This window comes from Manis pentadactyla, chromosome 5, assembly GCF_030020395.1.
Source record: "Manis pentadactyla isolate mManPen7 chromosome 5, mManPen7.hap1, whole genome shotgun sequence".
Lineage (NCBI taxonomy): Eukaryota > Metazoa > Chordata > Mammalia > Pholidota > Manidae > Manis > Manis pentadactyla.
In genome coordinates this window covers 40536656-40549040 of record NC_080023.1, presented here as the reverse complement: position 1 = coordinate 40549040, position 12385 = coordinate 40536656, and the positions used below count along the sequence as shown (strand labels likewise).

General features: G+C 44.4%; 1 protein-coding gene across 2 annotated transcripts in view; it reads right to left on the bottom strand.

Moving 5' to 3' along the window:
- The window catches only part of SLAIN2 (SLAIN motif family member 2), a 77991-nt gene extending 75881 nt beyond the window's left edge, over positions 1–2110 (bottom strand). The window contains exon 1 of one of the 2 annotated variants that reach the window (XM_036892517.2): positions 1229–2110. In XM_036892517.2, the coding sequence (XP_036748412.2) occupies positions 1229–1617 (389 nt within the window). In that variant the 5' untranslated portion in view covers positions 1618–2110. The remainder of the gene's footprint in view (positions 1–1228) is intronic. The other variant, XM_036892516.2, reaches the window with a different exon arrangement.
- Positions 2111–12385: the final 10275 nt, after the last annotated feature.

The window sequence follows — 12385 nt, the reverse complement described above, 5'->3', positions numbered from 1 at the left end:
CTAAGCTTAAGAGGAATAGTAGCTAGTCTTGGAGAGTTTACTAGATGCCAGACCCAGCGCTAAAAGTGTACATGGGTTATTTTATGTAATCTTCACAACTCTAAAGAGGTAAGAACTACTATTTTCTCCATCAAATAAGAGGAAGAAAGTGAGGCTCAGAGTAACTTACCTCCGTCATAGAGCTAGTAAGTGGCAGAGCAAGAGCCTGAACTTCAAAGTTCTTAATTACCTCAGTACAATGTAAACCTGCAGCCTGGCAATACCAGAGCCCATGCAGGATTGGATTTCACTAAGACAGAAGTTTCAATTTCAACAAAGAGTTGAAACACTTTAGCTAAAATTCAAAACTTTGAAAAGGGATAAATTAAGAATTTCCCGTAGATATCTTTAGCGGTTGCAATAAAATAAGTGAGAGCACCTCCCATGTCCTTTCTATTTATGGAAGTGATATATTAAGGTGTGGGTCACAATTTTATCAAGAAGTGGCTTATGACAATACTGCTTTGGTTTAGGTTTCAAAATAGGGCTCTTTTTCTCTACCCCATGGTTGACATGGAAATGAAAGATGGATGTGAAAACTGTCACTTCACAGATCCAAAAACTGCCAGACCCAATTCTTGTGTAAAAAATAAAGAGCCAGGGCTCTTGTCCCACCCTTGACTCTTCACACAAAGCAGCACCACCCTCTGCCCTCTTCACACAAAGCAAGCTTTACCCCACTACCCAGAGGGGAGTGCTGATTCACACGGCCTCAGAAATGTATCCGTCTCCCACTGGTCCAAAACACCGACCACTGCACAGACCGAAACCACTCTGGTCTACTCCCTGCAACCAGTGATACCACATTCATGCAGACCCTTTCCCAACATTCAATATGCCCAGGCCACCATCCGAAAACCAGTATTTCACACAAAGCAGGATACTTTCCTACAAAGCAGTTGCCCAGCTCCCATTCCTCCGAAGGGGAGCAGCCCTTCCCAGGCTTTACCAACCCACAGATCCCAACGGGTCCACAACCCAGAAGAGAACTAGCTACAAAACCGGTTCCTCCCACACGCCCCGAATCCCCAACTCCAGCTGACCTTTCCGCAGCCAAAGCAAGAAAACCAGGAGTCCCCGTCAGAGAGCGGATCCGGCTATACAAAGCGAGGTGTCCCAGTAGGGGACCCTCGAAGACGCTCTCTACCCCGGGGCCCGTCCCCGCCCAGCCCCGGAGCCCCGCGCTCACCAGCTCTCCTCCTCCTCCTCCCAGCCTGACAGGCGCTCCAGCTCCTCGGGCCGCAACGGCTCTACCTCGTCCAACAAGCCGCCCTCGCCCGCTGCCAGCAAGGAGGTGGCGTCCCGCATCTCCTCGCCACTAGTCCGCCTCAGGCCAGGACCGGCCCCGCTGCCCGACTTGGCGTTGAGGCCCAACGGGAAGCCCCGAGGGGACGCCGCGCCGGAGGAGGGAGTGGACGCACCGGTCCGAACCGGGCTGCCGGGCCCGAGGGAACCGGCACCCTGCACGGCCCCGGAACGGCTCCTCAGCTGTTCGTTCTGTTTCTCCAGCTTCTTCACCAGCTCCTGCAGCTTCCGCACCTCCTGGTCTGCGTTCACGTTGGAGTTAATGTCCTCCATCCCGGTCCTGCCGCCTCTGCCGCCAGCCACCCGCTCGGATTCACAGAGACAGGCAAGGCGTCCGAGGAAAAGGCGTCGCCGCCGCCGCCGCTCACTCTAGCCGAGGCGCCGGCATGTAGCAGGGCCAGGCCCCACCGCCAGGGTCCCCCCAGCTCCGCTTGGGAAGCGCTACCGGCCCCCGCCGAGGCGCCTCATCTGCGCCGGCTCCAAGATTGGGGGAGGCGGTGCCAACATCCGGCTTCCGCCGCCATCTTTCCTCCGTCCCTCCGCCCCCTGCAGCCCGCCCCGAACGTGACCTCAGAGCGTTGTGGGTGGACGCGGCCGCGGGCCGGTGCTGAGGACCCGGCGGGGCGGACTTTCGGCCGGAAGGGGCGTGTGTCAGGGGCGTCGCCGGGCGTGGGGCGCTGAGCGGTGGGCGGGGAATAGGGATTCCGGCAGCAGGCAGGGCCGGGCGGGGGTGGAGTGTGCACTCGGATGCATCTGAGATCGCAAACTGGAACTCTTCTTGCTCAGCTCACCTCACTTGTTCTTGGGTGACGGTGTGGAGTGTGTTCTCCACTCCAAAACACGGGTGTGCGGGACTAGCGCCCGGTCCTGTCCTCTCTGTCGGCTGGTTCTCAAGTGGGCGCTCACCCGGGCCCCTTGGAGAGACAATTCACTTGGTCTGTTTGTTCAGCAAATATTTATTCGGTGCCTACTTGGAATAGGATATTGTCAGGGCTGGCAGGAGCCTTAAAGACCATCTGTGACACATTTCTTCCTCTGAAAACGAGAAAACAGAATCCCAAATGGTTAAGAGAGGTCTAAGGTCAAAATAATAACCATAAATTGTTGAGTGCTTACTGCCGCCAACACTGTGCTAAGCACTTTAAAGGCATTATCTCATAGATTAAAACGGTGGACACTGGCAGGGAAGCGGGGCGTAATAAACCACTCCTCTCTTCTCATTGTTAATTGATGCATAATCTTCTCTTTAGATCGTTTTCTTTGGAAAAACTTTTTCATAGTTTGTCGACTTTTTTAAAGTTGTGTATTAAAAGTACTTAATAAGCTGACATGTAATAAGGAATGCTGAGAGGTGTATGTAAGTAAAATACCTGCCTTCAGTGGCACCCGTTTATAAAGTGTACTACTAACAAGAAAACAAATACCTAAAATGTTTTGATCAGATACATTTCTTTTCGGATGTCAAATCTAAATTTCTTGACTTGTGTTTGCAGATTTCCTCTAATTGCCTCCTCCGCCTTAGCTAGTAATGATCCAGCCCTATTACACTTGGGTGTGGACTCATACCTTAGTTTATGAGCTTCTACCCTTTAGCTTTCTGTGCTGTTTTTTCCTTGCCTATAGTATTCTATCTGCCAAATCTGATTCCTTTTCTTAAACCCATATTCACCCACCTGGGAAATCTTTTCCTGACAATTTTACAAAGATCTAGTTATTTTGTTTACTCTAGCAATTACCTGACCAAATTGCAACAGATGTTTGCACTTTTAAAAAATTTATTCTTTTCTAAGTCTTTGTTTTTGTCTATATACTTGATGAAAAGGGACCATTCATTTCATGTCTAGTATGGTGTCTGATACAGAGAACATTTAATGCCTGGCGTCTTGCCAATGGGTTTCAGCCCCTGGCAAGTTCACTATAGATTTAATGTGACCAAAGAGATGACAGTAGAACGTTCTTGGGGTTAAAGGGTTATACCCAACTTTATTTCCCCAGTGGCAGGTCAATCACTAGAATCCCATCCACTCAGCTCTGAGTCTTCATTCAACAAGCTGGTCTCTCTGCCTCTGGACCTCTCTACATACGCAGCTGTCTCAGTCTCTGAACTCGTCTCTGCTCTCCTGCAGACTTGCAGCTGTGCCACCATTTTCACCCAGAGCACTAGGTGTAGTTCTTTATATTTATAGAGTCAATAACAACATATTGCCCACACATTGAGCTAGCCAACCAGGGCCAGGTGAGAATCCTGGCCACAGGAACCTTTACTTTATCCACACCTGCTTTTCTTAAAGTTAAGAATATAAATCTGGTCAAGATCCAGATAGATGTTTATTCATAAAAAAAAAAAAGCATTGACTATTTCAAAATTTGCTGACTAACTGTAAATATGTAGAGTATTTTCCTAGCTACATAGTCTTTGCTAGCACACAATAATTGTGAAGTAATATATAATCTATGTAATTGTGGATAAAATGAGAGTTCCTGTGGCCAGGATTCTCACCTGGCCCTGGTTGATTACCTCACTGCACACCTGTGGGCAATACATGGCTGTTGACTCTATAAAAAGAGCTCCGCCCAGTGCTCTGGGCATGGCTGCAAGGCTGCAGGAGAGCAGAGCAGAGGACAGAGGCCCAGAGGATGGCTGTGTGGGGTGACTGTGTGGGACAACTGTGCATAGAGGCCCAGAGGACGGCTGTGCAGGACGACTGTGCAGAAAGGCCCAGAGGAAAGTTGTGCTGGCTGAGAGGCCCAGAGGCAGAAACTGGCTTGCTGTATGCAGACTCGCTCTGAGTGAACGGGATTTTAGTGACTGACCTGCCATCTGTGAGAATAAAGTTGGGTATAACCCTTTCACCCTGAAAACGTTTTGCTGTCATTTTCTTTGGTCACACTGAATCCATAGCAAACTTGCCCAGGGCTAAAACCCATTGGCAAGACAATTGGCATAGTTGGCAGGGTTCACTGTTGACCAAGGAAAAAGGCTGCCCTTGTGGGAGGGGTGCTTCAGCGGGCGGCCCCCGTGAATGGGGAGACAGTGGATCATCCCCCAATGGATATGTGGTCTGAGGTGGCTTGCCTCCTAGAGGACTGGGCTCCACCCCAAGACTGGAGGTGAGGGGGGTGACACCTGAGGCAGTAGCGGTGGCCCTGGGTATAGTAAGCAGATCCTTTGAGAAGCAGAGTGCCCGTGAGGCAGCGGGGACTGTGGGTTGGCTGCTTCTCACAGTCTGAAGACTGAGCGTGCATTGTTGTGAGGCACTGTAGCAGAGGAGGCACTTGGGGGAGTGGAGACAAAGGTGCCATCAGCCCCAGAAATGGAGGAGCTGGGGAAGGATGAAGGGGTGGTGCCGGAGGCACTGGCGCCTCCTGTATTGAAAGCACGCCCAGTGGTTGTAAAGAAAATAAAGACCCAGCAGCTGAAAGTTCCCCAAGTAGAGGAGCAACCCCCTCCCCAGGTCATGGAGCACTCTATGGTCCACCCTATACTCAGGCTGAGCCGGTGGCTGTGGGACTTAGGAGTGGATGGAATTGTTCTGTCGGGATCAGAGATGGAAAAGCTGTCTTTCCTGACAGTGCAGCCAGCCTTGAGGCAGCAATTACAAAATGCGAGGTGACACATAACGTAGCTGAAGCAATGAGAACCCAGAAAGAAATAAGACCTTTTACTCACAGGAGGAATTTGAGGGGCCCCGTGAGGGTTACGAGGACCCAGATGTGGGTTGATTTGATATGGGTAGGAGTAGATGGAAGGAAATTAGATGGGAAGCCAAATAGGATCTTACTGGAGCTATGGCAACAACTGAAACCAGAGCAGCAATTCCAGCCGTTAAGACCAAAGAGGCAGAGGTCAGAGACAGAGCCATGAGTACAGCCTGTGTGTCTGCAAGACTTTTTGCTGGAGAGGCTGAAGAACAATGTTCAAGTTTCCTTGCATAGGGACCATTGCAGAGGACTAAGGGCACATAGATTGAGAGGAGAGAATCCTGGAGGGGTGGAGTGTGGATAAAATGAGAGTTCCTGTGGCCAGGATTCTCACCTGGCCCTGGTTGACTACCTCACTGCACACCTGTGGGCAATACATGGCTGTTGACTCTATAAAAAGAGCTCCGGCCAGTGCTCTGGGCACGACATGGTGGCACAGCTGCAAGGCTGCAGGAGAGCAGAGGATGGCTGTGCCGGACGACTGTGCAGAGAGGCCCAGAGGCAGAGACTGGCTTGCTGTATGCAGACTTGCTCTGAGTGAATGGGATTTTAGTGACTGACCTGCCACCTGTGAGAATGAAGTTGGGTATAACCCTTTCACCCCAAGAACGTTTTGCTGTCATTTTCTTTGTTCACACTGAATCCATAGCAAACTTGCCCAGGGCTGAAACCCATTGGCAAGACAGTAATGCACTTCTAAATATCACTCCTGTCTCTGACAAGTCTAAACTGGTTGCCAGAGGATTAAACATCATGACTACTTCACATATAGCACTTTCCCACTTGCATTTAATGGATTGTGAAATAGATTCCAACCAGTCAGGTTTTGTAACAAGAACACTTCAAATATATTCCTTGAAAAGAATAATTCATATGACATTATGAAGTTAAAAGCAAATATTTCATGGGGCAAGGAAAGGTTGGTGGGTTGTGGAGTAATGAATGGAGAATCAGAAAGCCTGGAGGGAGATTCTAGCTACAGCATAAATGTGGTGCTTGACCTTAATCTCTGATCCTCAAGCAGATCATGCTGGCCATATATTCAAAATGTCTGAATAATTTTCAGCACGTCCACTGATACAACTCTAGTTCAATTTGCCATTGATTCTAGCTTACTATGATACTCTTTAATGGGCTGTTCCATTCTGCTGCTTACAATCTGTGATGCACACAGCAACCAGATAATCCTTCATGTAAATCAGATCAGGTCACTCCTTTGCTAGGAATCCTCCACTTGATTCCTACCAAACTTAAAATCCCAAGTCCTTTCCTTGGCCTCTAAGACTGGACACCTGGCAACTTCTGCAGGCATCTCACTAACTGCCAGTCTTCCCCTCCATCACTCTACTCCAGCCACACTGGCCTTTTTGATGTTCTTCAAACATGCCAAGTATGTTTCTACTTTAGGAGCTTTGCACTTGCTGTGCTCTCTTTCTAGGATCTATTCTTTCTCCACATTGTCACTTTACTGACTCTCTGCCATCATTCAGGTCTCAACTCAAATATCACCACCTAAATTCACTAGCTTCATTATTGTGACCCTTATAAAATAGCATTCCTATCAGTCCCCATCCTCTTAGCCTGTTTCATTTTTCCTCAGACAAGTTGTACATTTCTTCCTTGTTTATTGCCTGTCTCTTCCCAGTAGAATGTAAACTGTGAAAATAGGGCTCACTGGTATATCCCTGGTGCCTAGAACAGTGCCTACTATATTGTCGGCATTCAATAAATGTTAAGTAAATGATGAATTTAGGTCAAGTGAAGCCTCTTACCAGAGATTTTCGGGTAAATCTATTTATGTCTCAAATCATTAAAGTGGAAATTTTTAATATGTTCAATTCTTGATTTTTTAAATTGTATTTTCCTCTTCCAAAGGAGCAATATGTCACACTATATATGTCATCCTCAAAACTAGGTCATTCTCCACTTCCTGTGTGCCAAACAGCCCTTAAGAATTGCTGGGGACAGAAAGTCTTAGGTTCTCCGTGAGAAGTATGAGGACAAGAATATTTTGATTCTATCCTATACCTTGTGAGGATCCTTCTCTTTCAGGTTAACTACAATACTGTCTTCTCTGGTGACTCAGAAGTAGAGTATGTTTTTATAAAGTTACTCTAAAAATGGCTCTATTATGTAGAGATTAGGAGTAAAGCTGGTAGGTGTCTGCAGTATGCATCACAGTTATCCCAACTAGCTTTTCAGGTGTTGTCTTTTACAGTAAGCTTGCTTTGTTCCTGGATAAAGGAGTTGCTTCTTTCCTAAGCAGGTGTGGTCCTTTCCATAACTTGCTCCTACATGCATTAGCTAGCTCTTGGTGAAATTCCTTACAAAGTGGAAAGGATTACAAACCATTAAAGGTATTTAGAATGAAAAACTATTACTTAAAGGTATTTAGCAGTCCTAAAATCCTAAGTGAAGATGTGTGTGTGTATGTGTGTGAATGAGCACATGCCCAAAAGCAGTTTAGAAATTGCTAGGCACTTACAGAAATATTTGCATTTGTTTTAAAAATGCTCAAATTCTTCAAAGACATCTTTACTATCCAGTACATCCACTTTTCCCCTCAGGCACACACCTGGTTAGTCATTTCCTACACGTCCCCTCTCACCTGTTCCTATCCAGCAACCTTCCCCCTGATGTATCTTCTAATCTATCAAGGTGCCTCTTCTTCACTATCTTGAAACAGGCAATTTTAAGAAGAAATCCCAGGAGCTTTATAGGGTAAGCGTATAAGAAGCTCTGAATTGAAATTTTGGGGCAAAAAATAGAAGGGCCCAGGATTTGGACCTGGAATTTTTCCTGTCAGCATTGATTAGATCTTACTGTTATTGGATGCCTCAAAAGGGGTCATAATATCAGGCATCACTTCCTTAAGCAGGTCCTCTGGCCCCAGGGTGGCCCCCTATCACACTGTTGGGGACATGTATTATACTGATGCAGGGGTGGGGAAGTCCATGATCAGGGCAGAGGTAAACAGGGTATTAAATTCTTTGGAGGCTGCTGTCTTAGCTGCAGATGAAATAATACCTCATCTCCCACCCTTTTTGTGGGAGAAAGTGCAGAGATAAGATTGTTAAATAACATTTATTATTTCTTCCTTTCTTTAAGTTTTATATCAGCAGGACAGTTGAAGTTGGAAAAGTGGAATATGAACTACTTCTGAATATCCATGATGTTCTAGAGAACCTGCCACTAAAGAGTGGGAGAAAACTTATTAAGAATCATCCAGATCTCCAAGTTGTTAAGACAAAAGTCCCAGTAATCGTATCAAGGATTCAAAATACATTATTCTGAGTATTGACTTAGATATGCTGTAGAGATAGTAGACTATGAGTAGAGGCTTGTATTAGGCTAACATAAATAAAGCTGTCACTGAGATATTTATATAATTGCTCTTCCATCTAGGAAGTTATAGAGAATTCCATTCCTGAATGTTTGGGATACTTCTAGAATATTACACAGATGATGACTGAAAGTCATCATCAACTATTCAGCTTGCCCAGGCACTTCCTGAAAGTTACTTTCTTATTCATCGTCATCCTTACGAGAACAAACTATATGTACACTGGAAAATTGATTCTGAAATTTCCAGGTCTCTCTGAACTGGCCCAATAATAATAGTAGCTAACAATTATTGACCACTTTTATAATATGTGATAATACTTTAAAACTCACAATAGTCCTTTGAGATAGCTCTTTTAGTATTATAATCTTCATTTTACAAATAAGGAAAGTGAGAAAAAGAGGTCAGCTAATTTCCCCAAATCCCATAGCCAGGAGGTAGTAGAGCTGGATTTGAATCTAGGTGGTATGACTTCAGAATCTGTACTCAAAGTCCCCAATGGTCCATGACCAAGATGAGTTCTCCATTGCTTTCCTTAAAAATGTATTCTGCAATGGGGTATGGGGGGGGACACAATAATATGGGTGAATGTAATAACCACATTGCTTTTTCATGTGAAACCTTCATTAGAGTGTATATCAATAATACCTTAATAAAAAATGTATTCATACCTTAGTAAGCTACCCATCTGGGATGGAGAATGGGGACAAAGGTTATTGCCTTTGTGAAATACTCAATGACTCTCCTCTTGCTTTAAGAGCAACTTTGCCAGTTCTGAAGTCTTAGCACCTCTGGGACCCAACATGTTGAAACAATCTGTGCCTTAGAGAGGGAGGCAATTCCTTTATCTCTTGCTCAAAAGACTTCCTAGGAGGCCATGTACTCCAACAGTACTCCAGGCCCTTGAGAGGTGGATAGCCGAGTCCTGAAGATACCTCCCCCACGTCCCTCCCCGTTGGCAGCTTGCTAAGCTGAAGCATCTGAACTTTTCATTGTAAAGGCTGGTTGACTAGTCCAGCCTGTAGGGGTTTTATAGAAGAAGAGAAGAAGTTGGTAGAGGGAGCATCTTACCCAGGACGATGGCACTCCAAAACTGACAAGGCATGAAGATTATGAGTCAGAATTGAGTGGCAACAGTCCTAGGCCTATACATGAAAGAAGGGAAATTTGAACAGGTCCTGAAATAAAGAAGACTAGAGCCAAGTATCAAAAGACAAAGCATAGGGCCAGGGAAACAGATGAAAGCATGGAGCAGTGATCCAAACAGTAAATGAGAGGGTGATTCTTGACAAATGCTAAAACTGAGTGGTTGCCGACAGTTGCCTTTTTATATCCTTTGTACCAGGCTGTGTGGGAGGAACAGTTGCAGTTAAAGGGCTAGTGATGCGTGCAGTTAAAGGGCTAGGAGAACATGGGTTTCTCCTCTTGGGACAAATTGGTAACCAGATATACTGGGCTGGGGCCCAATCTGCAAAGCTCACTGATGCACAAGAATCCACCATTGTGTGATCTGTAAATAGATTCCATCTCTCAAAAGTCCCTGGAAACCAGATAGCCCTCATCTAACATCTGAATGTAGTCTAAAGAAATGAGGGTAGGCTGTTGGGCAGGGCAGGGAAAAGATGAGTAGCAGAGCATGGCACAGGTGTTTCCCCTGTTATCAGTGGGTATGTTTTACTGCAGATAGGGCACCTGCACTGGAAGTGGTAGCTCACAGTCCAAACAGAGTGGCTCTGTCTGTTGGCATGGCTATCTACTAGCACTACAGGAAGACTTGTTTCCTCCTTTCTACATTACTATTTTCCCAGATCATCTGAGCTTTCACTATTGCATGTTTTTGTCGCCCAAGTCAGTTGGCCATGTATTTAGATAACCTTCAGACACAGGCAGCTATTAGTTAGCAGTTCTCCTTAAGCATCCTCTAAGTCTCAGACCTAAATTATGACATGGTATCTTTTGTGGACAGCTCTTAAAACCACCAAAATTTTGCTGTGCATTGGCAGCAGGAAAGATCATGGTGTTGACTGTGAACATCCTGGAAGCAGAAGGCATGTAATACTATGGGATAGTGGGGAAGTGTGTATTACTTTCAAAGATAGGATTGCAGAAACTGGGCATATGGCAAAGAACCAAACAGAGAAAAAAGACCTGACTTCATGAAGCTTACATTTTAGTGACGTGCAACAGACAATAAACACATTAGTAAGATGTATAGTATGCCATGTGATGATAGTGCTATGGAGGAAATAAATCCAGGAAGAGGATAACGAGTGTGTGTGGAGGGGGATGGGGTTGCAATTTTAAGTAGAATGGTCAGGGAAGGAATCACAGAGATGACATTTGAGCAAAGGTCTGAAGGAGGTGAAAGAGCAAGAAGACATGCAGGTACTAAGGAAGACTATGCCAAGTGGAATAGCAAGTGCAGAGGCCCTGAGGCAATATGTACCTGGCTTCAAGGAAGAAGAAGGTCTGAGTGACTAAACTGGAGTGAGTGAGGCGGGGAGTCATGGGAGTTGAAACCTGAGAGAGAGGAAAAGATTTTAGGGGTATAGTAGGCAACTGTGAAGACTTTGACTTTTACTTAAGATGAGAAAAAAAAAGGACAGATTTTGAGTCAAAGAGTGATGTGACCTGAGTTCCATTTTAATAAGATCCTTGTCTTCCCCACTTCTTGCATGTTTGCCAGTTGCTCTATCCTGCTTGCTATCTCTCAAAACTTCTACTTACTCATGGCTTTTGTGTTCCCTTCCTAACATCAGCTTACATGGGTTTGGGCTGGTGTTGGAACCACTGCTGACATTTCAGTTGTTGTGCCTACTGTGACCTAATCATTCAGTCTCTCAGTGTCCCAGTTCCAGATTCTTGGGTGACATAATAGACTCACACATTATTAGACTAACTAATATTAGTCTATTCTAGTTAAACAATCTGAGGCCAGGGGACAGAGATAAACAGGATCCTGTATTTCCAAGAAGGAATTATGGGCAGAGAGGTAATGGTTAGCACAGTTTCATCAAACATCTCAAATATTTTGAGTTCTCAATACATACATAACAGGCAATGAATCTAGCATTTTTAGTTAAAAGAAAACAGAAACCCTATAATCCTATCATACTGCAGTAGTGCTCTGTAACCACTGAAGAGTAATAGTAATAATAAATGACTTTATAATGCTTCATACTGAAACAGAGCTTCTAAATCTATCTGTGGAAAAGACCAGTTTTCTTACTTTTATTTCCAAGCTATAGGAGAATACTCTTGTAAAATGTAATAAAAATGAATTCCTAGAAAAATTAAATGTAAAAAGACATACAAAATTGAAGCCTACATTTTTAATAATTTGATTCAACACATAGAAAATTACTCTGTCAAATTGCTATAAAAGTTTCTAAAAGCTTAGTCTCAATTTCGGTACTTGGCATGCTCTACTAATGAACAGTTCCACACCTTAAATAGCACTGTACTAAAACTCTCTTACCTAAATAGAAGCTAAATTTTACAATCATAATAGCAGATGAATGGCATTTCATATTTTTAATGAGCATATTAAAGAATATGAAGTTATGCAGTCGTTTTTCCTTTTCTCACTCTTCTCATTAAGAGTGTAGTGTCCTACATGTAGTTTCTACTGAATCTTTGTTGATCAAAATATTTCTCTAGTAAGAAAATATTTCATCACTGGAAAAACAATGTATAATTTGTCCTATTTAGGTTTGCTATGACTGCTCTACTGCTAAATACGGCTGAATATGATTCAGTTTTTCTTTGGGGAGAAACAAGGGGAAAAAGGAATTATCTTTCTTAAGGTTCAGTGACAGAAAAACAACAAAAAAGTATTAACACTAAACTAGAGGGTAAGGTGTTTATAATTATTCACCTTTCATTAATATCTAAAATCTGCTCCTATAATTGATTTGGTGACAATTTTCTTAATTTAGTAAGTATTTAAGTGCTTAATTGCTATTCTAAGTTCTCTATAAAGTGAATTAAACTGAT